Source organism: Octopus bimaculoides, chromosome 11 (assembly GCF_046866305.1).
Source record: "Octopus bimaculoides isolate indiv1 chromosome 11, ASM4686630v1, whole genome shotgun sequence".
In the NCBI taxonomy this organism is placed as follows: Eukaryota; Metazoa; Mollusca; class Cephalopoda; order Octopoda; family Octopodidae; genus Octopus; species Octopus bimaculoides.
The window spans coordinates 2226827-2254473 of NC_142938.1; the positions used below are offsets into that span (position 1 = coordinate 2226827).

General features: G+C 39.2%; 2 protein-coding genes across 5 annotated transcripts; one reads left to right on the forward strand and one right to left on the reverse strand.

Moving 5' to 3' along the window:
* Positions 1-1068: 1068 nt before the first annotated feature.
* Positions 1069-15883, forward strand: LOC106876549 (3'(2'),5'-bisphosphate nucleotidase 1). 2 transcript variants are annotated; one of them, XM_014925138.3, is made up of 7 exons: positions 1069-1744; positions 7563-7664; positions 12583-12690; positions 13079-13127; positions 13981-14124; positions 15218-15363; positions 15451-15883. In XM_014925138.3, the coding sequence occupies exons 1-7, from the start codon at positions 1619-1621 to the stop codon at positions 15709-15711; spliced, it is 936 nt and encodes a 311-aa protein (XP_014780624.1). In that variant the 5' UTR covers positions 1069-1618; the 3' UTR covers positions 15712-15883. The 2 variants fall into 2 exon arrangements, with proteins under 2 accessions (XP_014780624.1, XP_052827395.1); XM_052971435.2 differs by lacking the exon at positions 12583-12690 and having other exon boundaries at positions 1471-1744.
* Positions 15884-16158: 275 nt separating this feature from the next.
* Positions 16159-27324, reverse strand: LOC149133156 (uncharacterized). Of its 3 annotated transcripts, XM_089359220.1 has the most exons (7): positions 27014-27154; positions 22727-22769; positions 20559-20659; positions 19780-19938; positions 19527-19640; positions 18804-18950; positions 16159-16878 (listed from the first exon to the last, which is right to left on the reverse strand). In XM_089359220.1, the coding sequence occupies exons 4-6, from the start codon at positions 19926-19928 to the stop codon at positions 18809-18811; spliced, it is 405 nt and encodes a 134-aa protein (XP_089215346.1). In that variant the 5' UTR covers positions 19929-19938; positions 20559-20659; positions 22727-22769; positions 27014-27154; the 3' UTR covers positions 16159-16878; positions 18804-18808. The 3 variants fall into 3 exon arrangements, 2 of the variants coding, with proteins under 2 accessions (XP_089215346.1, XP_089215345.1); XR_016243548.1 differs by lacking the exon at positions 22727-22769 and having other exon boundaries at positions 27014-27324; XM_089359219.1 differs by lacking the exons at positions 20559-20659; positions 22727-22769 and having other exon boundaries at positions 27014-27321.
* Between the last annotated feature and the right edge of the window lie 323 nt (positions 27325-27647).

The following is a 27647-nucleotide window of genomic DNA, read 5'->3' on the forward strand; positions in this document are numbered from 1 at the left end:
TGTCGTTATTATTGTACACAGTGTTCAGGTGCACTGCAACTCGTTAGAAGAGGTAAAAAGAGGGAACAGAGTGCAGACATATCGATCTAGGAAAGAAAGACGACAGTGAAAGCTCAAAGTGCATGGACAGTACGCAGAATTAAGACAGAAAAGTGAACTGTAAAAATATAACAAAAAGGCAAGAGCTGCGTCAGGAGTAGTGTTGGTGAATTAAAGGAAGCGTGGAATTTTTTAAGGATACTCTGTCCTGAAAGCTGACGACTGATGTGGGTAATTTATTCCATGCTTCGACGATTCCGATTGCGAAAAAAATAACGTTTCCATAAGTCATGGGAGCTGTGCTATTTTGTAAACGTATGTCTGTATGTTCATTCATCAGAACCGTTTATGATATGGGTGTATGTGTTAATAGGCTATCGTACTTATATAACTATTAAAAAGAGGCGAGTGTATATATGAATGCGTTGATTTATTCCTCAAGATGTGTAGATGTCTAATATAAAATTTCTCCCGTAAAACGCAGCCACAAGTTTTCGGTTTATAAAGGAAGGGAGATCACTCCAATCTAAATGCTTTCCTGGAATGGTCATTTCTTAACAGAAAAGAATTAAGAAAATTAGAAAGAAATCGACTGAATTTAGAATATTCTGAGAAAACAATGGAAAATATACGTGTACATATGCTTTTCTTTTATTATTTCATTTGTTTCAGTCATTTGACTGTGGCCATGCTAAAGCACCGCCTTTAGTCGAACAAATCGACCCCAGGACTTATTCTTTTTAAGCCTAATACTTACACTATCGGTCACTTCTTGCCGAACCGCTAGTTTACAGGGACGTAAACACACCAGCATCGGTTGTCAAGTGATGTTGGGGGGACAAATACAGACACAAACATATATATGTGGTGTTTTCTACACCACCTGTCTTCGTCTGTTATTGTTTTTTTTTTGTGAATTCTCCCTATATATATATATATATATATATATATATATACGACGGGCTTCTTTCAGTTTCAACTATATATATGATACTACGGCACTCCGTCAGTTATGACAGCAAGGGTTCCAGTTGATCCGATCAACGGAACAGCCTGCTCATGAAATTAACGTGCAAGTGGCCAAGCTCAAATGTCTTCATCAGCATAGTTTCTACAGCTTGTTGTCCCTCCTATTGCCAACCACTTTAAGGAGTATAATAGATGCTAGTTTTCCATTTGTCCCCAAGTACTTTCAATACAAGACCCCTTCAAATGAGGGATATGAAAATATGGTAGAAAGACAGCAACAGATATCTTTGCGGAAGAGATAAATACACGGCTTCTTCACATGGCCGCGGGCTAATGACGGAAACGCTCACGCGCGCAATATCTGTGTGTGTGTGTGTGTGTGTATGTATGTATGTGTGTCTCTGCGAGAGAGATGCGCAAATTAGAATTAAAGGGAGATAATCCTGTTTAACTTATGAAACGTGAAAACCCGTCGTCGCTCATTTTCGTTTCTTTGACGTTCGTCGAATGAGTTCAGAGGTGTTTCAACGTTAGTGGTCGGAACTTGTGTCCCTAATTTCTCCTGTCTCTCTTAATCTCTTTAACCTAACACCTTACTCCACCTATCTCCATGGCAGTGTCTACCAAAGCCCCGTTGTTAATCCGTTTGATGTCAGCTTCCGTCACTGCTTCACTCCGGGCTGGAAACACAATCAGAGAAATCTTGAAAACCGGCGATCTTCGTATCAAGGACAAAGTAAGTCGCATTCTTCTTTCATGTTATTTGTGACATAGGACAGTAAGTAACAGAGCGTCGGAATATGTTTTGCAGTATTTGTTCCGAGTTCAAATTCCACCAACTTTATCTTTTGTCTTTGCAATAGACCAAGGCCCCTCCCCTCTAATTCATAGCCCATGTGCCCCTATTAATATTGCTGTTCCTAATCTCACCTTATCGTCTTCCTTGTCACAAGTTGTTGACAAAAGTAAATTTTATCACAGTTCGCCATTTTATCAATATTTTCTCCAACAGAATAATAATTATAATAACGATAATGATAATTATAATAATTCTTGTCCATTTAATGTTTCTTTTAAATGAAAATTTATACAGTGAAACTTTGCTGTACAATTGCAATGTTTGGAAACATTCTCGAATTAAATTTAGAATTATTGGGAGAAAAAAATAATTGGGAAATATTAAAATATTTTCCGCTCAAGCCGGTTTTATTTAGGTTTTGTTGACATATCTAAAAGTGGGTGTATAGATATTTGACGGTGTGTGTGTGTGTATTAGAATTATATATGTGTACCTGTGTATGTATATGTGTGCGCTTGTAGGTACTAGTGTGTGTGTGTATGTATATGCGTGTGCGTTTGTATATATGTGTGCGTTTCTATGTGTTTGTGCATATATATACATACGTTGTGTGCTCGCGCGTTTGTATATATGTGTGTGCACGTTTGTATATATATATATATGTGTGTGTGTGTGCGTTTGTATATGTTTGTGCATATACATACGTGTGTGTGTGCGCGCTTGTAGGTTCGTGTGTATGTATATGTATATATATATGTGTGTGTGTTTGTATATTTGTATGTATACATACGTACGTATGTATTTGCGTAAGTTTGTGTGTATGTATCTATGTGTGTGTGTGTGCGTACACATCTGTACGTGTATGTGTGCATGTATCTGCGTGTGTGTGTACGTGTGTATGTATTTATGTGTGTGTTGATGGAGTTGTGTATCCTTGTTCTCACAATATTCTGCGATGCAAAATATTTCCTGTCTCCAAAAGTAAAAGAACTCGTTTTGCCCCACCCAATTAATGAAAAGCTTCTATTTTCTGATAATGATTACATAAATGCGACGCTGCAAATATGAAAGTTAAAACAGCGATTTTATTATATGTTGGAAAAACATGAAGCTCACACAATCACCATTTACTGATGCATGAAACTGAAGTGACATTTAGTTTCATCCGTAAATCCTGTTTCATATTTTTTCCTGCTGATAACCAAGTGAATGAGAGAGAGTCCGATATATTTTCTCTCGTTTTTAGTTTGTCGTTTCATCCATATCAACTAATATATTCGAATGACCTCAATGAAACACCAGGCATAACTACTGAATTGTGCCCCATCGACTTTGTTTTCTCATAACTTTCTTGCATTTGGATGCTTTGTAATGAAATTTTCTAAAAACATACGGCACGCTCTTTTACGTCAGCCACGACCAAGAGCAGCACTTTCCTCGGACGCCTTTCTAGTCAGCACCGTGCATTCCTTACTCATTCATTCTCTACTAAGAGACGTTTTTCTACACTATCAACCACTAACCAACGAGCCATCCTTGTCACTATCACTAGAATTGCTACTGACTCTAACAACCTGTCGGGCAAACGAATAAACATATGTAAATAATATTTCTTCCTTTTAGGTGTTGATTCTTCGATGTTTACTGGTTACTCCGATGCGAGAACCTTGAAGCGTTACATCTACACACTACACATACATTTCAGATTATTTAAATTACATGTATGTATATATATATATATTGTCCAAAAGATAGAAAAAAGCACACTCAGTGAGACAGAGCAGTTTTACATACATACATGCATCCATGCATGGATACATAACAGGTGCAGTAGAATCACAGGTAGAGATAGACAGAAAGTAGAATGTGTATGTGGCAGATGTGCAGGAGCAGTTAATAATAAGAACACACAGGAAATAGATGTTCTGAAATATCTAGGAGACTTCTTAGAAGTAGGAGATAATTTCTGTTATCTAGGTGACCTCATTAGCAGTGGAGGCGGATGCTCTGAAATTGTAGTTACTGGAGAAAGTTCAGAGAAGTTTAGCTTCTATTGGTGACAAAAGGCCTCTCCACAGAAAGAAAGGTAGATTGTATGATGTACACACAGCAATGCTACATGGCTTTGGAACATGAGACTGTGAATGTGGAGAGCATGCAAACACTTGAAACAAATGTTCCAACAGATGTGCAGTATTAGTAAGCATGCACAACAAAGTGCTTTAAAGAAAAATTGGGCATAAAAGGCATCAGGTGTGCAAGGGAGAAGACTGTGCTGGTCATGTGATGGGGTTGGATGAGGAAAGCTGTATAAAGAAACGCCATTCACTAAAAGTGGAAGGAACATGTGGAAGATGTAGACTTAGGAAGACGTAGGACAATGTGGTGAAGACTGACCTCAAGATGTTGAGCCTCTCAGAGGAGATGACAGGGGTGGGGTGAGATGAATGGCTTATGCTGTACCTGAGAAGACCCATCCATCTCAGCAGAAGTGAGGCTCATTTCTGACACCTGCTCTTCCATCAATCTTCCATGGTCTCCTATTTTCTTCACTTCCTTTTACTCTCAACTGATATCCTCGACATCCATCTCATTTCTTATCTCTAATCATTTGCTGATTGTTAATGAGAAAACTGTAAATTTTATCCTAAGTCTAACTGGGACTCCACTTCACCTTTAGTGCAGCCTCTCATCATTCCGATTGCACAGATATTCCCATATCACTGTTCCTCTATTTACAGAATGTCTATCAACAGCTCGTTAGTGAATCCATTTACATTTAATCATTTCCTCTTTGTCAAGAAGTTCACAGTTCATTTTTTATCTTTTATCACAATTTATTTTTCATCTTCAGTCATTTGACTTTGGCCATGCTGGGGCATTGCCTCAAAGGGTTTTTAATCAGATAGATCAACCCCCAGGACTTGTTTCTTCTAAGTTTGGAAATTTGCTACTTTTTCCATCTGTCTCTTTTGGTGAACCACTATGGGGACATAAACAAACTGGGGGGGGGGGGGGGGGGGGGCAAACACACACACACAGATATATATATAATGGGCTTCCGGGTACTGTCAATTAATTCCTCTCACAAGGCTTTGGTCGGCCCAAGACAAAAAGAAATTTGCTTAAGGTGCCATGCTGTGGGGTTGAACCTTATATCACGTGATTGCAAAACAAGCTTCTTTACCATAAAACCATCCCTGTGGCTACTCTCTCCAAAGAAGGACCCTTGTCTTTATTGAGATATACAGTTGGGAGCTTATGAACTGAGAATAAAAGAGAGGAAAAGAGAGAGAGAGCTGTGATTGTGCTTCATAAATATCAAGTGTTGATAATATAGTTTGTTATTTTATAAACTCTGTTATCTGTGTGTGTGTGTGTGTGCATGAATATGTGTATGTACATATTTATGTATGTCTCTCTCTCTCTCTCTCTCTCTCTCTCTCTCTATATATATATATATATATATATATATATATATATATATATATATATAATAGCTAGTGGATTACCCCATGTTTAGGTAACTACTATTTCCGAGGTTCTGCTAGCTATGAAACATATCTAGCCCAGATTTTAGCCACTCCATTTCCTAAATTTGGATGTGTGTGTACACATGATAGACTTCTTTCAGTTTCCATTTTCCAAATTCACTCACAAGGCTTTGGTTAGCCTGTGGCTGTAGTAGAAAGAAAAAACTTGCTCAACGTGCCATGCAGTAGAACTAAATCCAGAACCATGTGGTTAAGACCAATTATATATCTTAACCACACAGCCATTCCTACACCTATGATATCAACATTAAATGATTTTGTCTTCCATTGTAAGTAGGTTATCAATTTAAAGACCCAAGTTCGTTAATGGGAAATCAGACACAATCAGATATTTGATTATTGTTGTCTTTCTTTGTTCAGCTTAGAGTCTCTTTTTTCCAATATGTCTTCCTGTCAAACACAGACCTGACTTCACTGCAGCTTTTCACTGGCTTTTATTGATCCATTCCAATGGAATAATTGGAAATTCTTCAGAACACTGCAACTCGTACGTAAAAAGCGAAAGAAAAAAAATGTCATAGCATGGTTCTGCTCTTTTAAATAGACTGTGTGTGTGTGTGTATGCATGTGTGTGTTGTGTGCTTGTATGTATGCTTGAGTATGTCTTTCTAAACGTGTGTGTATGTATGTTCGAGTGCGTGTATGCTCGTGTGTGTGTGTGTTGTGTGTTTGTATGTATGCTTGAGTATGTCTTTGTAAACATGTGTGCGTGCATGCATTTGTGTGTGATTGTTTCTGTGTTTTATGTTTATATTTCTATATATGTGCTTTTTTTTTTGTTTCTGTGTATGTTTGTATGTGTATGCTTGAGTGTGTGTGTGTGTGTGTGCATGCAAATATGGTAATTGATAAAGAATCTCTGGTTCTTACACCTTATCCAAGATATCATACCATCCTACCAAACACACAACAAAACTATGACAGAGAGAGAGAGAGACTGGAGTCTAAAATTATAATGATCCCAGTGAGGTTCTGCTGACGTCATGACTTAACTGTATATCTTTGAACATGTGTGTGGATGTATTGGCACGTACATAGTTGGATATTTATGTGTGTGTCTATGTTACTAGATGTATGCATCTTAAGATATACGTGTGAATGAGTGTGTTGGTATAGTATCACCATCACAATCGTTCCCATAAACACTTTTCCAGGCCTGCTTGAGTTAGACCAGGGGTTTTCAAACTGTGGTCCGTGGACAGCAAATACTTTTTATGGGCAATTTGATTTTATATATGTTTATTTAATCGAAATCTTTTAATTGACAATAAACCTATTTGTTAAATACTGTTAAATAAATAAATGCAAAAATATGTTATTTTAAGCAAATATTTATGTATAAATTTCATAAGCGTTTATAAGGGGGTCCCTAAGGTAAAGCCTGAAATATAAAGGGGTCCGCAAGTCAAAAAGTTTGAAAACCCGTGTTAGACAACTCTGTGTGTATGTATATATATATATATATATATATGTAGTGCCAATGCACTCTACTCTAGGCCCTTGAGTCACGCTGTTACTTCTGCTAAATATTAATAAAAATATACATACTCATATTTTGAGTTCTATTTTCCCCTGTTTGCACCAACATACCTATATATACATGTGTGTGTGTGTGTATTTGTACATAGCTGAAAATTTTGAGGTATATATATATATATATATATATATGTATATATATATATATATATATATATATATATATATATATATATAACCAGATGTACATATATCCTATATCTTTTACATGCTTCCGTTATAAGACTACAGCCATTCTGGAGCACTGCATTGAAGAATCGACCCTAGTACTTATTAATTTTTTTTTTAAAGCCTGGTACTTGTTCTATCGGTCTCTCTTGCCAAACCACTAAGTTATAGAAACATAGATACACCAACACCCGATATCAACCGGTGATGGGGGACAAACACACACACACGTGCTCAACAGGTCACCTGGGAGAACCCCAGAATATACTGAAAAGTGGTGAATGCAGCAACATGTCGCAATGGTGCATGCCCCCCCCCCCGCCCAACACCTCACCTGCCCCTTATTTAATAAGACGTAGCCATATAATCTCCTCTACTGCAAGATAGCTGTTCTTGTCCCATCTATTACAATCCACCCTGCTCAGTTTTTTTCTATTCCCAACCAGGAATGATATTTTTCATTCTTGCTTTTCTACAATGTCCTATTTTGCTTTCAGGGTATCGATGACCTACAAACTGAAGCTGACCGATCAGCGCAAAGATGTATTATAGGATCTCTACAGCATCATTTTCCAAAAGTGACCTTTGTAGGAGAAGAGGTAACACATCTTCACCGTTTTATTCTCTTTCGTTGTATCGCAGGACAAGATGGTAGCTAACAGGCATTAATTAATTTAGCAATAGCTAAATTACTTCTAATTATTTGCACAATTGTAATTGCTTGATGCTTAGTGCTGCCTGCATCCTAACATATTCTATCGCTGTCTTGCCGAACCGCTAAGTTACGGGGACATAAACACACCAGCATTGCTTTTGTACTTTATTATTGTATACAATAAAATTTAATTGTATATGTAATAATTGTTTATCAAGATTTAATTGTATTAGTATGTAATCTCAAAATAAATGTTATCATTTACTGTCCACCTACTTTTGGTTCAACCTGTTTATATGTGTGTGTATGTGTATCAGGTCATCCCATAAGTGCTGTCCAATTTTACCTTCTTTAAAATTGAATGAAATTTAATAGTATTTTAGAATGTCTAATGGAATTAAAAATTATTTTTATGCATTTGTGTACATTTAAACTAATTAAATATCATTGTACAGAATAGAATTAAAATTTCTTTGATTAAAAACCTTTCTAACATGGAAGTATCCAAAGAGCATTTCAGGCACATAATGCTTTATGAGTACAAAAAAGGAAACTCTGCAGCCGAACCGACTCAAAACATACACTCAGTTTATGGGAAAGAATGCTTGAATGAAAGAACTTGCAGAAGATGGTTTGCAAAATTCAGATGTGGAAATTTCAGCCTTGAAGATGAAGATCGAACAGGATGTCCAGTTGAGTTTGATGATAAGCTCCTTGAGGCATTACTTAAAGAAAATCCTGCATTATCAGTTGAAGAATTGGCAATAAAGCTTAGTTCAAACCATACAACTGTTCATTGTCATCTTCAACAACTTGTAAAGCTTCCTAAACTTGGAAAATAAGTGCCTCATGAAATGTCCAAAAGCAAACACAAATCCCGAGTTGACATCTGCTCTTCTCTCCATTCTCATGAACTCACTTCACCCTTTTTGGATAGACTTGTGACTGGTGATGAAAAATGGATCTTCTATAGAAATTACAACTTAATGCTTATTGCGAGTGTATATATATATATATATATATATATATATATATATATATATATATCATCCCACCCCCTCCACCGGAAGTTCATTCCTCTGTCATCCCGCCCCCTCCACCGGAAGTTCATTCCTCTGCCATCCTGTCAACCTCGGCTGTCTCCCGGAACCCATCTAGTGGCCTTGGCCATCCTCTCCCCTACCTTTGGGTAGCGCATTAAGGTTGAGAAATGTTTGCAGGTTGTAGGTACTGTTTTGCTTATGAATTCTTCCAATTGCAAGTTTTCTTTTCAGGTACACGACACTGCTTTTCCCCTTCCCAGGCTACAGGCCCACACCCCCAACACCCATACTGTTAGGATTGGCACTCTCAACGTCGGCACGCTGAAAGGTAGATCTGGTGAAATTGTTGAGATGCTTGAACGGAGATGCGTAGATATGTGCTGCATCCAGGAAGTAAGATGGAGAGGAGGTTCTGCAAGGTTCCTCACAGGCAAAGAACACAGGTACAAGATTTTCTGGGCAGGGAACACTGACGGGGTCGGGGGCGTAGGAATACTTCTAGCGGAGAAATGGGTGGATAAGGTAATCGAGGTCGTTAGAGTAAGTGACAGAGTACTTAAGATCAGACTAGTGCTTCATCATAGATTAGCTACTGTCATCTTAGCCTATGCACCTCAACCTGGGCTACCAGATGGTCTGAAAGACCAATTCTATGACACCCTCTTGCAAACTACCTCGTCGACGAGTGACAGGGACCTTCTCTTTGTGGCTGGAGACTTCAACGGTCATGTCGGACGTCGTGCTGGGGGCTTCCATGGCATACATGGAGGCTATGGCTTCGGTTCCCGCAACGAGGAGGGAACCAGACTGCTGGAGTTCTGTGATGCAACCAATCTTATGGTCTGCAATACCAACTTCAGGAAACCTGCCAGTCACCTAGTCACCTACCGCTCCGGCAGACACTCTAGCCAAATCGACTACATCCTCGCCAGAAATAGGGAAAGAGGGCGGCTTATAAATGCCAAAACCTACCCTGGCGAAGAATGTACCCCACAACATAGATTAGTAGTTAGCGACTTTGGGATCAAGGCAAAATGGGTGCCCAAAATTAGACAGGCTTGGAGAAGAAGGGTGTGGAAGCTTAAAGACCCTGCAAACGGACAGAGACTTAGAGACAAGTTACTTGAAGCATTTAACGAAATAGAAGGGGATATAGCATCATACAACGTGGAAGACAATTGGAGATTTCTGCGGGACAACCTGTTGAAAGCCACCGACCAGATTTGTGGGTGGTGTAAGGTCCCCTCCCAACCCAGAGTAACGTGGTGGTGGAACAAGGAGGTAGACAGGGCTATTAGACAAAAGAAACAGGCTTGGAAGGACTGGAAGAACAGTGGTAGCAGGGAATTGTACCAATGTGCCAGAAGGGAGGCTAGGCGACAGGTTTATTTAGCCAGAGGGGAAGCAGATAAGGAAAGATTTGCCAATGTTCTGCGCCGTGAGGACCAAAGACTCGAGGTATTTCGTGTTGCAAGACAGTGTAGGAGAGAGAATAGTGATGTTGTAGGAGAGAAATGTGTTCGCATGGATGATGGTACGCTTGCATTAAATAAGGATGCAAAGAAAGAGGTCTGGAGATGCCACTACGATAGATTGCTTAATAAAGAGAATGAATGGGAGAAAGAGAGCCTGCCTTATGTCGACCCAATAGAGGGACCAGCTATCCGAGTTGATAGTACCAGGGTAGATAAAGCAATTAAGAGTATGAAGACCGGGAAAGCCCCCGGCCCATCAGGAATCACTGCAGAGATGCTCAAAATATCTGGCAGTGTTGGCTATAGCCTAGTCACCCGTATTACGAACCAGGTGATACACGAAGGAGTCATACCCTATGACTGGTGTAGCAGCATCATAGTCAACTGCTACAAAGGTAAAGGGGACGCTTTAGATACAAATAATTACAGAGGCATCAAGCTGTTAGATCAGGTTATGAAAGTTACAGAGAGGGTCATAGCCCAACTAATTAGGGAGCGAATCAATTTAGATGAGATGCAGTTTGGGTTCGTGCCAGGTAAAAGCACTACTGATGCCTTATTTCTAGTGAGACAGTTGCAGGAGAAATACCTAGCTAAGGATAAACCTCTGTACCTGGCTTTCGTTGACATGGAGAAAGCCTTTGACAGGGTCCCCCGATCCCTTATCTGGTGGTCAATGAGGAAACTTGGGATAGAAGAATGGTTAGTGAGAGCTGTGCGAGCCATGTACAGAGATGCTGCCAGTAAGGTGAGGGTTGGAAATGAGTACAGCAATGAATTCCGGGTAGAGGTAGGGGTCCACCAAGGTTCCGTCCTCAGCCCCCTATTATTTACCATAGTCCTCCAGGCAATCACAGAGGAATTCAAGACAGGTTGCCCCTGGGAGCTCCTCTATGCTGATGACCTTGCCCTAATTGCGGAGTCACTATCAGAACTAGAGGAGAAGTTTCAGGTGTGGAAGCAAGGTCTAGAATTGAAGGGCCTTAGAGTCAACCTAGCTAAAACCAAAATCCTAATAAGTAGGAAGGTAGATAAAACACAAACCCCTTCAGGTAGATGGCCCTGCTCAGTATGTAGAAAAGGAGTAGGTAGTAACTCTATAAGATGTACCCGGTGCAAGCTATGGACACATAAGAGGTGCAGCAACATGAAAGGCAGGTTAACTAGCAAGTTAGTTTTTGTTTGTGGCAGATGTTCAGGTGCAATAAAGACTGCAAACAAACAGGAAACAACTTCTATCTCATTCCAGGGTGAAAAACTAGAGGTAGTCGATAGCTTCCGCTATCTGGGCGACCAAGTTAGTAGTGGGGGTGGGTGCGCTGAAAGTGTAGCTGCTAGAATAAGAATAGCCTGGGCAAAGTTTAGAGAGCTCTTACCCCTGCTGGCGACAAAGGGACTCTCACTCAAAGTAAAAGGCAGACTGTATGACGCATGCGTACGAACAACCATGCTACATGGCAGTGAAACATGGGCTGTAACTGCTGAGGACATACGTAAGCTCGCAAGGAATGAAGCCAGTATGCTCCGTTGGATGTGTAATGTCAATGTGAATACCCGTCAGAGTGTAAGTATCTTGAGAGAAAAGCTGAACATTAGAAGCATCAGTTGTGGCGTGCAAGAGAGACGATTGCGCTGGTATGGACATGTGGTGAGAATGGAGGAGGATAGCTGCGTGAAAAAGTGCCACACCCTAACAGTTGAGGGAACCCGTGGAAGAGGTAGGCCCAGGAAGACCTGGGCTGAGGTGGTGAGGCAAGACCTTCGTACATTGGGCCTCACCGAGGCGATGACTACGGACCGAGACCTTTGGAAATGGGCTGTGCGTGAGAAGACCCGGCAAGCCAAGTAAGATCGTTGCCAGTGCCCCTGGACTGGTTCTTGTGCGGGTGGCACATGAGATGCACCATTTTGAGCGTGGCCGTTGCCAGTACCGCCTGACTGGCTCCTGTAGGATTTTCGAGCGAGATCGTTGCCAGTGCCCCTGGACTGGCTTGTGCGGGTGGCACATAAAAGACACCATTTCGAGCGTGGCCGTTTTCGTGCGGGTGACACGTAAAAGCACCCACTACACTCTCTGAGTGGTTGGCGTTAGGAAGGGCATCCAGCTGTAGAAACTCTGCCAAATCGGACTGGAGCCTGGTGTTGCCATCCGGTTTCACCAGTCCTCAGTCAAATCGTCCAACCCATGCTAGCATGGAAAGCGGACGTTAAACGATGATGATGATGAATGCAGTAATGTACTGTAGTTGATAACAGCTGTTGAAGATCGTAAGCATCGGTAAGAACTACCCACTACAGCAACACCCCAACCCTTCAATCCCATCTTCGCTCTTTGTTCTTCCAGGATTTATCTCCTGATAATAATACTGAACCATTTCAAGAAGTTGATTTCTGCAAAGATGTACTGGCGTTATCCTGTCCTGAAAATCTGAGAAATATCTCAGACAATGAGGTAAAAATATTTCTTTCTTGGGAGAGTCATTATGCCAGTAATAAACACACACACCAGTTCTATTTCACTTCTTTATTTTTAGTCAATCAATTGACAAATAAAAGAAATGAAATACAACCATGGCATGTGTTTATTACCAGCATAATGACCCTCCCAACATACAACAAAACATTTCAATACAAAAGTAAATATCTAATCTCCCAATTATCCCCTCAAAGTGTTAATTAACTGCAACTACTCAATATTTTTGAGAGTTTATTGCATACACAAGGGGTCACACTGCACTGAAATCTTTCTTCACACATCTTTCACTGCATGCACCCCGCCACCCATTATTTCCAAGAGGTTTGTTTCAATCATTTTACCAAAACTTATTTCTTTATTTCAGATCATAGTTTGGGTTGATCCTCTGGATGGAACCAAAGAGTTTACACAAGGTAACTGGTTAACTTGTCTCTGGGAGCAAACCATTTTAGCTGGGGAATAAAACCTGGATTTTTTTAATGGGGGCCACTCCAGAAAACGGAAACCATAAATCTAAGAAACATTTATTATACAAAGGGTGTATGACAAGTTTTGAGCCTGAAGCCTTTTCATACCCCCCCCCCCCCTCATATTTACACAAGGCCCTGAGAATGACTGTTAAGAACTGCTGGTCTAACTCTTTGTCATACATCAAAACCTTTCTGTAAAGTTTTGATATCATTGAGATTCTTGATTGTGATTGACAAATCTTTCAATTATAAGAACTGAGATAAACATGGGATAAGCTAAGTCAAATAGCTACAACTAGGAATTGAAACTACTTCTACTCTATATTAACCACTTTTCCAGCCATGACCCTTCAGTCTTTTTTATCATCACTGAATGTCTGTTTTCCCTGCTGGCATGGGTTGTACGGGCTGATAGGGTTCGGCAAGGCCAGAGAGCTGTACCAGGCTCCAATCACCTGTTTTGGCAGGGTTTCTACAGTTGGATGCCCTTCCTAATGCCAACCACTTTACAGAATGGACCAAGTGTTTTTTATATGGCACTGACACCTTCAAGCTCATAAGACAAGGACCTCTCAGCTGAGAGAGAGGGAGTGGAACCAAGAGATTAGAGTATGACAGTGGGGTTGAGGGAAATATGGCTGTTATTTCTAAGAAGTTGAGTGATCACTGATGGCTCTTTTGTTGGCTTGGCTTAGACTGACATTTTTTCTGTGTATTCCAAATGACCCTATCACGCCTGAATTGTTTAGCAAGACATGAAATGGTGACAAACATTATAATTTTTATTGTTGCTTAGGTTTATTGGACCATGTCACAGTTCTGATAGGAATCTCGGTAAATGGCAGTGCCGTTGCTGGTGTGGTTTACCAACCCTACTTCAACTACCAGTCCAAGATATCATCAGAGATGGGAAGATGTGTCTACGGAGTCGTCGGCATTGGTAAGTATCGCAACAGCAGAATTGTTATTCTTAAGGCCAAACATTAGCATGTGGTTAACAAGATGACAACTAAATGGTTTGTGGCACTCTTAGAAACAGCAATGTCTTCAGAGTGAAATTTTGCTGAAGCGCATTGTGTTTAGAGTGCATTACACATACACACACGAGAGTGTAGCAGCTAGAATAAGAAGAGCCTGGGCAAAGTTCAAGGAGCTCCTACCTCTGCTGGCAACTAAGGGCCTCTCATTCTACATAAAGTGTTGTTGCCATGAAGTAGGGGCGTGAAACATATCTACACAAAAAACATTGAAAAGGGCGTTTCAATTTCATCCATTGTTAAAACTATAAGGACAATTCAGCAAGGTAGATCTCCTTCAAAGCAACCTGTATGTAGGCATTAAAAGATTTCTAGCTGACTAAACTACCTAATGTTCTACAAAGAAAGAACCACTCAGAGTTATTTCCACTGTTCATTTTCCATGGATGTCTCACTGCCATTAAACGTTTTTATTTCTGTCCCAAGTTATGTCCTGCTTATTTGTCAACTACAAAAAATTAAATATACTGGACTTCCTTATTCTTTTATATAAGTCCACAAATATTTTGAAGTGGTTATCTCCCTTGTACTTACTATTGACTCCCAACTATGACCATCCCATCTTGTTTTACTGTCCGTGTATAATCAATGTGACCTTTCCACGGAGGAAATTTAGCTGCTGTTTCTAGAGGTTGTGTGGAGTTCTTTGCAGAGGTGGACAAAATAGTGGTGTGCATGAAAAACCACTGATCAGATGGCTTCTTTGCAAAATCACAAGCTATTTATAAAACAACAGTTAAGTCATGGCTGTGTGGATGAGCAGCTCATTTTGTAACTATGTGGCTTATGGGTTCAATCCTACTGTGAAGCAATTTGGGCAAATGTTTTGTATTGTAGTAATCGTGGATGGAAACTGAGGAAGATCATCATGTGTCTGTGTGTCCCCCACTTAGTAACCTGTATTGGTTTGTTTAAATTAATAATTTAGCAAAAAAGACAAAGTACCACTGGATTCAATTCAACTAAACCAGTCTGTTTTTTTTTTTTTTTTGGCAGGCACATTTGGTTTGGATCCAAAACCAGCTCCAGCTAATGAAAACATAATTACTACCACAAGGTCACATTCAGACCCCAAAGTGACAGCGGCTGTAAACGCATGTAAACCCACAGAAGTGATTAAAGTAGGTGGTGCAGGCCATAAGGTAGGCAGCAGTACAGATTTTTGGAGCTAACCCCCAACCGAACCCATCTACTGTAGCAGCTGATTTTGTTTTCTGTATTTTTTCCAGGTGCTGCTGGTGTGTGAAGGTACGGCACATGCCTATGTGTTTGCTAGTAAAGGCTGCAAGAAATGGGACACTTGTGGTCCGGAAGCAGTTCTTCGGGCCCTTGGTGGGAACCTCACTGATCTCCACGGTAACCCAATTCAGTATCAACTCAATGTGCCACGCCCAAACTTATCTGGTGTGGTAGCAACACTTAGCAACCATAGCTGGTACATTAACAAGATACCTGATGATGTTAAGGCAGCCTTTCCAGCAATTTCATAGAAATCACAATGAAAAAAAAAAAAAAAAAAAAAAAAAAAACATTCAATATTTGATCCTTTATATAAATATGTAAGAATGAGATCCATTCCATGGGAACATCATGTGTAAAGCAAACAGGGATGATCAAGTATATTTTAAATGGAGGTTTAGGAAAATAAATTTTGAAGACTTCTTTTTATTTCATTAAAATGACAATTACCAACATAGACCACCATTAATTAGATTCCCCAAAGTTTAATGACTATCTGAATAATCCAGGATTTCTGCCTGTCCTTCTGAGGTACAACAGTAACTCCTTAAATTTGTGTAGAAATTTTCATGGCCAGTGCAACACAAAAGAGAAATCAGCTGAGAGGTGTCATGTATTCAGCTAGGCAATCTGGTTTAACCCTTTGGCATTTTGAACTAACCATGAATTATCTTGTAAGCTATGGAGATTTGGATAAAGTAACTTAATTTCTAGAAGGATATTGTAGGGTAGGTGTAAGAAGCCTGTTTTGGCCAGTTTAGACAGAACATAACATCAACACAAAATACTGCTGTTTCAACTCCTACAGAATGCAGGACATTTGAGATGACTAGTTTGAGCTCCAGGTTGACTGACTAGCCTGGTTGGGCGGAATAACATTCTGGTTTCTTTTGACAAGACAAAAAAGGTTTTAGGTTGCGAAAGAGAAAAGGCGAGTTGTAATACACAAGATTTCCTCGCAAGAGCAGCGAACCACAAATTCTGCTCATTGAAAGTTTAGCCCTATGTCTTGGTACCATGAGCAATGTATTAAATTAAACTGCAGGCAAACTAATTACACATTGTATGGCAGGATTTTCAAACTCATGTGCAACTAATCCAGAATATTGTCAAAGTGAAGCAAAGTGAAGGGATACAAAAACTGTAGCTTCACTGTAAACAGGAAAAAAAATTTCAAAAGGGAAACATACAGGGTTAGGGGTAAAGAAAAATAAATAATAATAAAATTAATAGTAAAGAGAAGAAACTTTTAAGAATACAACAGAAATTTACATTTGGAACATTATTACTTTGTTAGAAAACAGCGAAACAGGATTGTAATGATGATGGTACTTAGTAGATTTTGGTAAGTAACCATACAACAGAAGCTAGAAACATTTGAAAATATCACAGATTTCTTTTATTTGTCTTTGAAAAACCTGAAAAAGAAAAATATAAAAATATTACAAGGTGCAAGACCACAGACATGTTAAAGAAAAGAAAAAAATTCAAATAAAACATTTATACATAATAACTTCTGGAGAATTGGAATTCAGATATAAAAGGATGGAAGTAGATATCGTAAAGCATTTCATCTGCTGTTTTAAATTGAAAATGGAAGTGTTATTAGTGGAATTCAGAGGTTCCCAACCTGGGGTCCAGGAAGTCAACTCAAAATCTCATGTCAGGTAATTGGCACCCATGCTGGGTAGCATGTAAAAAGCTACCTTTTGAGCATGTGGCTGATGCTGGCAGCACATGAAAAGCTCCTTTCAAGTGTTGGGCCTCACGGAGCCAATGATCAAGACCTTTGACATTATGTTGTGCTTGAGAAGAAGACCCATCTGGCCGAGCAAAAACTGCAGCTGTGGCAGATACCAGTGTTGTGCAAATGGTACTTAAAAGCATCCATTCTCCACTCAGAGTGGCTGGCATTAGAAAAGGCATCCAGCTGTAGAAACCATGCCAAATCAGAGTGGGATCTGGTGCAGCCCAGATAGAACTGTCCAACCCATGGACAATGGACACTAAATGACGATGATAATGATAAGCATGGGAAACATTTAAATAAAAGGGTTGGGAAACACCAGTGTAATTGAAGAGGTGACGACAGGACTACGGATTTTGATCAAAACGTAATAGTCACTGTAATACAGCTTTATAATAGAAGGCATACAGGCCTAAGATGCCACAGTGGGACTGAAACAAGAATCATGTGATTGGGAGGCAAATCTCTTGCCACACAGCCACGCCATCACCTAAAGAAATGCATACTCAACCTTCCTTCAGTCTCAGTCTACCAAATCCACTCAAGGCTTTTGGTAGGCCCAATGCAATAGAAGATACTTGCCCAAGGTGCTGCAGGAGATAGCCCTGGGCCACAAAGCTTTGTGAGTGAATTTGGTAGGCAGAAACTAAAAGTTCATGTGTGTGTGTGTGTGTGTGTGAAAGTGTGACTGAACTTAAAAGTGGCTGTGTGCTAAGTAGCCTGCTTAACAACATGGTTCAGTCCCACTATGTGACACTCTGGCTAAGTGTCTTCCACTATAGACTTAGTTTGACCAAAACATTGTGAGTGGATTTGGTGCTTGACAACTAATTGTTGGTGCATTTATGTCCCCCATAACTTAGCGGTTCAGCAAAAAGAGGTTGATAGAATAAGTGCTAGGCTTAGAAAGAATAAGCTCTGGGATCGATTTGTTCGACTAAAGGCAGTGCTCCAGCATGGCCACAGCCAAATGGCAAACAAGTATAATAACCAAACTCAAGTAATCAAGACAAATTACAGTGTGTGTGTGGGGGGGGGGGTTGTCATTATTAGACATCGGGATGGGGCAGTGAGCTGGCAGTAGCAGTATTTCGTCTGTCTCTACATTCAGAGTTCAAATTCTGCCAAGGTCAACTTTGCCTTTCATCCTTTCGAGTATTAGTGAAACACAGGGGTTGATGTAATCAACAAGTCCCCTCACGCAAAATCTCAGGCATTGGACTACACTCTCGGAGTGGTTGGCGTTAGGAAGGGCATCCAGCTGTAGAAACTCTGCCAGATCAGATTGGAGCATAGTGCAGTCTCCTGGTTCGCCAGTCCTCAGTCAAGCATGGAAAGCGGACATTAAACAACGATGATGATTGTGCCTATAGTAGAAAGGATTATCAGGCATGGGGATAGTTTATCCCTTCTGATACCAACCCAGCTGACATAGCCCCTAATACCAAGATATAATGTCCCCAGTTTTCAAATTAAAATCTTCAGAATTTCAGGCTAATATATGTCCCAAACCCCAGCTAAAATTTCAAAACTAAATGAAAGCAAAATAGTGTATTTCCAAAGAAATATGGTAACAAGACAAAAATAAGAATTTACCTTCATCAATGTTTTGAGGAAAGTCTCAGAAAGTAAGAACAATATTTCTTTTTTGATTTTCGAAAAAAGTATGGCCGTGAAATTATGGAGTTTTTGTATGTTGGTGTTTTCTTTTTTGTGGAAGTGGATTTTCGGTTGGGACACTCACTAAAAAAAGCAAACAGAAAGAAAAAGAAACATTTTCACAAAAGATTAAAATTTAAATTCCACAGCACATAAAGGACCAGCTGAACGTGGCTGATGCCAGTAACCCCTGACTGGCGGCATGCAAAAGCACAATCCGAACATGGCCAACACCAGTACCCCCTGCTGGTGGCATGTAAAAAGCACTATCTGAATTTGGTCGATGCCAATTCCCCCTGACTGTTCAGCATTTTTAATCAGAAGACTATTAAAACATTTGCTTTTCAAGCTGTAGACACTGTCTTCATAATGAAACAGGTCTTAAAAGGATTACAGTCTAAGGTTCTTATCAGAAGAAAATTTTGCTGTTGAGCAAACAAATCAATTGTCCTCTTGCTCAATAACTTCACTCAACGGACATCACAACTGAGCAGTTTCCACTCACACTATTCCTACACTAAACTACATTACAGGTAAGCTATGAGAATACATGGATGACTTACTAGCTACATGACAGAAGTTTGTAGCCTTGATGCCATTCCTAGGACTTTAGTAATGTAAACAAAGAACAGGACGAATAGAAACACAAGTGAAACTTACTTGAAGTGTTGCTCTTGATCCCAGCTCCACATTTCATAGTTACAGCCTTCATTTGGACATTCCACAATCCCAAGACACTTTTGGATTTCAATATTATCATCAGGGATAATGGGTCTAAAACACAAATGAGATGGTTTCAAAATATTACAGCCTGCAATAAAAACACTCTTTACTGTCCTTTCTTACAAATCGACTTCACATCTTTTGTTTCATTAAAAGCTTTATTTGAAAAAGTACAAAGTAGTGTACTTACTTTTTTTCTGGAAACTGGCCAGTTTGGTTACATAGTGGACAGGACATAATTCGAAGACAATTATCTTTATTATTATAAAGACAATCCACACAAAATTTGTGTTGACATTTCCCATAGACCATCCTAAGTCTTGGACACAAACATACCATGCAACAGAATCTGTAGAGAAGGGGGGGAAAAATTAAGCAAAAAATTTAATACAAATATAAACAGAAGCTATTTATTCATGGGGGGGTGGTATTCTTCCATTTTTTTTTTATTAACAGCAAGTTCAAGTTTATCTACCCGGCCGTGCACATGGCCTGGTGGTTAAGGTGTTGCACTAGATTGTGGTTTCAATTCCCAAACCGAGTGTCATGTGTTCCTGAGCAAAACTCTGGATTGCATATTGCTCCAGTCCACTCACCTGTAAATGGGTAACACTAAACGAGTACCCTTCTGATTGAGGGGGTGGTGTTCGCCCGATCACCTGGCCAGTGGGGTGCCATCGTTCATAAGTGGCCAGCAATGTTTAATGACATCCAAGTGGTATATATAGTTACACAATTAACAAACACTTCACATCTCTCAGAATAGAAAGAGAAAAGTGGCAAATCTTTTGTTTCTCTCCCTAAACATATGTGAATGAATGGCTGTGCGGTCAATAAAAAGATCTTCACCCGTGAAAAAAAAAAAAAAAACAGCCTGCGAGTCGTGACTAGTCGATCCTACGACTACCTAGCGCCAATACAACGGAGGATGGGATAGAGAGGTTAGAAATAAGTTTTTAGTCTTTGTACCTGACCGTTCTTCTGAAACTCTTCTACCACTTATCAAAGAATTTATCAAACCAGGGACGACTATATGTTCTGATTGTTGGAGTGCGTCGTACAATGGGATACTGAAATAGATGTGACACCAAAATATACCCTGGAAGAACGTAAAACAGCGCTTTAAGAGTAAGACGGGGTACATTAAAAAAAAAAATAAATAAAAACTCTGATACATGTTTTGCGTATAAGCACATTCGCGCAAGAAAGTCGTTTAGCGCAGACGTACGCACCGGGACCACTCTTCTTGAATAGTACCCAGAACACACACGTGGGCCATTTGCTGGGATATAAGCAGAAAAATTGTAATATAAATTTTTAACGTCCATGAATCAAGCGAGGCGCTGTGTGTGCGTGTGCGTGTAAGAAAACATTTACTAATAGAAAAGTAGGCTGTTAAAATAAATGGCAGACCATCACTACCCCCCTCCCCCGAAACCCACTTTTTCGGCTACGGAAGTTGAAAAAAGAAAAGAAAAAGGCACAAAAGAGGCATTTCAATTAGGTGATGGAGGACTCCGAAGAACCGAAATCTCTAACACACACCTGACACCCACACAACGGGAAAAAAATAAGTGAAAATAATGAAATTACATGTAACATACCCTTGGCATTTACTGGGGATAAACCTCGGCAATGTGTTTTAGAAATGTATGGAAATTCTGGAATTTATTCCTTGCTGTAAAATCATACATTTCTCGCTACATGTATTCGTCCACGCGGGACCATTTCATATCACCCGAGGATTCGCTGATGAACCTGACCCGTCGTTTTATTCTCGACCAATAGGCCTTAATGTGATTATTTGAATGGGTCATCGTCCGGTGAATATATCCAAGTTGATGCAAGTTTTCATAGCTGGCCCAAAGATCAGTATAAATCACAGAACCCGGCAATACATTTTCCCTTATCACAGACTCCAGTGTTGCTGTGCTCCTGTCAGGTATGCGGTGTCAGAAACCTCTCTGTAGTGTTATCATAACACACGACCACCAACGTTTGATGGCCTATCCGATCGACGTTCTTCCTTTTGAAAAACAAACTCTCATCGACCTCAACTTCGTGACCCGGACCGCCGAGCGGAGCTTTGTCTTGAAGTATCTTCGCCGAACACACTTCTCGACAAAACTCGTACCACTGGATAGCGGTTTTGTTGTCGAGGCCGGTGAAAAAGGCAGCAGTAGAAACAGGCACTTCAAACACAAAATGGAATACAGTATTAAACATTTTGCATAGAGGTAACTTTGAATTTTCCATAAAAGTATTTTTTCTCAGAGAAATCGCTTTTTTACAGTTGGAACATCGCCAGGTAAATCCATCAATTGATCTCGCAGACTTTTTCAGGCACATTTCATGTGTGCAAACACAGGTTTTGCTATTAGCAACAATGCCGTTCGTCTTTAGGAAGTCCATTATTCTCTGGGGAGCAAGCTGGTTTAACACTTCTTCAAGTGGGGTACACATTTTCAATAACTAATGAAGTCTAGGATGAGAGGAATTCTACAGTGCGTTCTGTGAAGTGGCTTGAAAGCTTTTTAAAAAAGGCGTGGGATGCAATGACCGAAAGGGTTTAAAACATCCGGCGACCTTTAGGGTCTAGATCCCAAAACATCCGGTCGTAGTGCGTACGCATACCGATTACATTATTATATGCCAGAAACGGGCATTCGTGGGACGATAACAGAGGGCAGGAATGTACTTTCACCAATGTTACGAGGGACCCGACAGTTGCACACTTGTTAGGGGTTAGTGGTAGTTAGGATTAGGGGGTGTGCACGCGCTTTACCCAAGACAGGATAAGGTCACAGAATTAAAAATACCACCTAACTTTTATTCATTGCTTTTTAATTAAAGAAGTACTCAATACTTTTCTACGTATTTCGCCCCCAAACATTCCGAAAAAAAAAGTGAAAAATGAAGAAATTGGAGCGGGGGGGGGGGGGGCGAAATTTTGAAGACACCCTTCTATTTTCTCGCAAATTGTTTTTAATTTTTTTTTTTTTTTTTTCCAAAAACGCACGTTTTCGGATACGGAGATTCCGGAAAATTGCCAAAAGTCGGAAATTTGAAATTAAATGGGGGGGGGGGGGGGGGAAGAAAAAAGAAAGAGGGGGGCATTTTGAAATGCCGATTTTTACCTTTTTTCAGATTCGGAATCTCCGTAAACGAAAACCTGAGTTTCTGCAGGAAAAAAAAAAAAAAAAAAAAATGAATGAAGCAGAGGTGGGGGTGACGGTCCGCCAAGTCCGCTAATTTAGATGTGGAAAAAATTAGTATGGTAAAATAAAGTAAATTTGCCGCTTCAGTTCTTCCAGAAAGATCAGGAATGCTGAGTGAAATGAAAGAAGATCAGGAAAAAATGGCACATGATATGAAATTAACGAAACTCAACATAAAAATATTTACAGCTTCTTCACACTCGATTAAAATGAACTCTTCGTGGTATATTTACACAGCATGCAATTTAAAGGGTAGAAATTATTGAAATAAATCATTACTCATTTTACCCCATTTTAAACATTTTTTTTTAAAAATTGAAAATGATCAAATTAGACATTAGCGCCGGGGAGAAAATTTATTTGGAATCCAACCGAGAAAAGAATACCGTTTGTAAGACACCAAACTTTATCTACATTATTTTATTAGCAACCTCAATTACTATCGCATCAAAGTTGAGGGAAAAATTCGGGGCTAATGCAGTTTTGCAACTCTCCTTGAAAAATGCATTTTTTTTTATTTGGAAAATTTTCGGATCCCTACGTTTTAGATGTCGGAGATTACGAATATGAAAAAAAAAAAAAAATTACCCCTTCCCCACCTTAAAATTTTGAAATTTTTTTTCCGTTTTGAAACCACGTTTTCAAAATTTTAAATTCAATAAGCATATAGATATGTGTATAAAGAGATAGATATGAGTGTCTTCCTAGGGTTAAAAACAACAGTAACACCGTCCTCTATAGGACGGCCACACTTAGTTGACAAATATATTTTATGAATAAATGGACAGGGATAAATAGATAAATATATGGATGAAAAAGTTCAAAATTCGGTGGAGAAGGTGAAATTTGAGCCCCTTATTAAACTTTATAACATTAATTATTGAACATTACTGTTTGTTTCTCATAAAATGGTGTATATTTAATTAACATTAAATTATTATTTAAGGCAAACACAAGTAAAACGCAAATTCTTTTCACTTTAATGTTTTCTATATTTTCGCTTTGCAATATGTTCGTCAATTCGCTACGATCTCTTTAAAGTTAACAATATCAAATATTTTAATTTGGGGGGGGGGGGGCGGTGAAATTTCAAAAATAATTTTTTTCAGGATATTCGTAATCTCCGACATCTAATACGTTCCTATCCGGGGGATAAAAAAAAAGGGTTTTTTCAAGGAGAGGTGCAAACCTGCACAACGACAGAGAGAAAGCGTAAATTTTAATTGCTTTTTCTCGCATCTTTTTTTTCTTTCTAGTGAATGTGTGTTTGTTTGACTGGAAGAGAGAGAAAATAAATGAGATGTGAGTGAAGAATGATTTCTCCATCTCTATATCAAACACGCATTCACTAAAAAAAAAAAAAAAAAAAAATAATAATAATAATAATAACGCACTTGTTCCGTCTGTCTGTCTCACACACACCTTTCTCTCTCTCTCTCTTTCCGAAAAACACACCTATCTCTCTCTCAGTCAATCACTCACACACTCAAAAAGATGGAAAAACAAAAAACATAAGCTGTTACTCTCCCTCTCACACACACACACACACACACACACACACACACACTTTCTGTCTGTCTCGTCCCCCCTCTCCACCGACATATACACAAATCCCTGTCAAATTCCTCTCCGTTTCACTTCTACGTGAGATGAGAGGAAACGAGTGAAATACATAAACTTTGTATACACACGTATATATTTACACATGCAAATACATTGTGTACACACACACACACACATATATACATTGTCTACACACGCACACATATATACATTGTCTACACACGCACACATACCTTGTCTACACACGCACACATTCCTTGTCTACACACACATATATACCTTGTCTACACACACATATATACCTTGTCTACACACACATATATACCTTGTCTACACACACACATATACCTTGTCTACACACACACATATATACCTTGTCTACACACACACATATATACCTTGTCTACACACACATATATACCTTGTCTACACACACACATATATACCTTGTCTACACACACACATATATACCTTGTCTACACACACATATATACCTTGTCTACACACACACATATATACCTTGTCTACACACACACATATATACCTTGTCTACACACACATATATACCTTGTCTACACACACATATATACCTTGTCTACACACACATATATACCTTGTCTACACACACATATATACCTTGTCTACACACACATATATACCTTGTCTACACACACATATATACCTTGTCTACACACACATATATACCTTGTCTACACACACACATATACCTTGTCTACACACACACACATATACCTTGTCTACACACACACACATATACCTTGTCTACACACACACACATATACCTTGTCTACACACACACACATATACATCGTCTACACACACACACATATACATCGTCTACACACACACATATATACATCGTCTACACACACACACACATATATACATCGTCTACACACACACACACATATACATCGTCTACACACACACACATATATACATCGTCTACACACACACACATATATACATCGTCTACACACACACACATATATACATCGTCTACACACACACACACATATATACATCGTCTACACACACACACATATATACATCGTCTACACACACACATATACATCGTGTACACACACACATATATACATCGTGTACACACACACATATATACATCGTGTACACACACACATATATACATCGTGTACACACACATATATACATCGTGTACACACACATATATACATCGTGTACACACACACATATATACATCGTGTACACACACACATATATACATCGTGTACACACACACATATATACATCGTGTACACACACACATATGTACATCGTGTACACACACACATATGTACATCGTGTACACACACACATATGTACATCGTGCACACACACATATGTACATCGTGCACACACACATATGTACATCGTGCACACACACACATATGTACATCGTACACACACACGCATATGTACATTGTACACACACACGCATATGTACATTGTACACACACACGCATATGTACATTGTACACACACACGCATATGTACATTGTACACACACACGCATATGTACATTGTACACACACACGCATATGTACATTGTGTACACACACACACATATGTACATTGTGTACACACACACACATATGTACATTGTGTACACACACACACATATGTACATTGTGTACACACACACACACATATGTACATTGTGTACACACACACACATATGTACATTGTGTACACACACACACATATGTACATTGTGTACACACACACACATATGTACATTGTGTACACACACACACATATGTACATTGTGTACACACACACACACATATGTACATTGTGTACACACACACACACATATGTACATTGTGTACACACACACATATGTACATTGTGTACACACACACATATATGTACATTGTGTACACACACACATATATGTACATTGTGTACACACACATATATGTACATTGTGTACACACACATATATGTACATTGTGTACACACACATATATGTACATTGTGTACACACACATATGTACATTGTGTACACACACATATATGTACATTGTGTACACACACATGTACATTGTGTACACACACATATATGTACATTGTGTACACACACACATATATGTACATTGTGTACACACACACATATATGTACATTGTGTACACACACATATGTACATTGTGTACACACACATATGTACATTGTGTACACACACATATGTACATTGTGTACACACACATATGTACATTGTGTACACACACATATGTACATTGTGTACACACACATATGTACATTGTGTACACACACATATGTACATTGTGTACACACACATATATATACATTGTGTACACACACATATATATATATATACATTGTGTACACACACATATATGTACATTGTGTACACACATATATGCACATTGTGTACACACACATATATATTACATAAACCATTGTCGTTCCGTAGACCCGGGTGTTTAGGGTTGAGTGTTTTTGTTGGGCCGAAAACGGGTGGTCTACGTATTCTTTAACTCCGCCAGAACCCTTATATAATAAGGAACAACAATTCCCAGTGTTGTTTCCGCTGTGAAATAATAATAATAACAATGAAAGCGAAGAAAGGTTTCCCTCACCGTTGTTCGTTGCCGTTCTTGTCGGGTTCCATTTGTGTTCTCGAAGACTTCTTCCGAAAGAAGAAACAACCCTTCAAAGCAACGCAGTGGGCCAAAATAATAACTCTGAAAAACAATATTCCAAGGAAGTTCCGTTCTGAAAAACCTCTCCTGCCTGTTTTCCTATATTTGATGCTCGTAGAACAGATCAAGGAATTAGTTTCGTGTCTGGTTTTTAACGTCGAACATCGAAGACTTTTGTGTTTTTATACGAAAGAAACAAACCAAAGAAACGTCTTCTTCCTCGATTTGCTGTTAGCGCCCTCGCTTCTGATTGGTCCAACTGTGCCGCACACTGGCGCCCTCTGTTTATTATCAACTATAACTAGCGGTAGATAATTCTGTGCAACTTTATTAAAATCACATGAAATAATACCTTCTGCTATAAGCACAAGGCCGGAAATGTTATTGGGGGGGGGGGGGATTAGATCGATTCTTTTATTGCTTATAAAAGGTAAAACAAAGAATCTTCCATCAACATTACAACACATAGAGACAATACCAACGCGACAAACAGAAACGCGGGGAAATAAAAATACAAAAAGAAAATGAAATCAAGAGAAAAAACTAAAATAACGAAAGTTAATATGCAAGA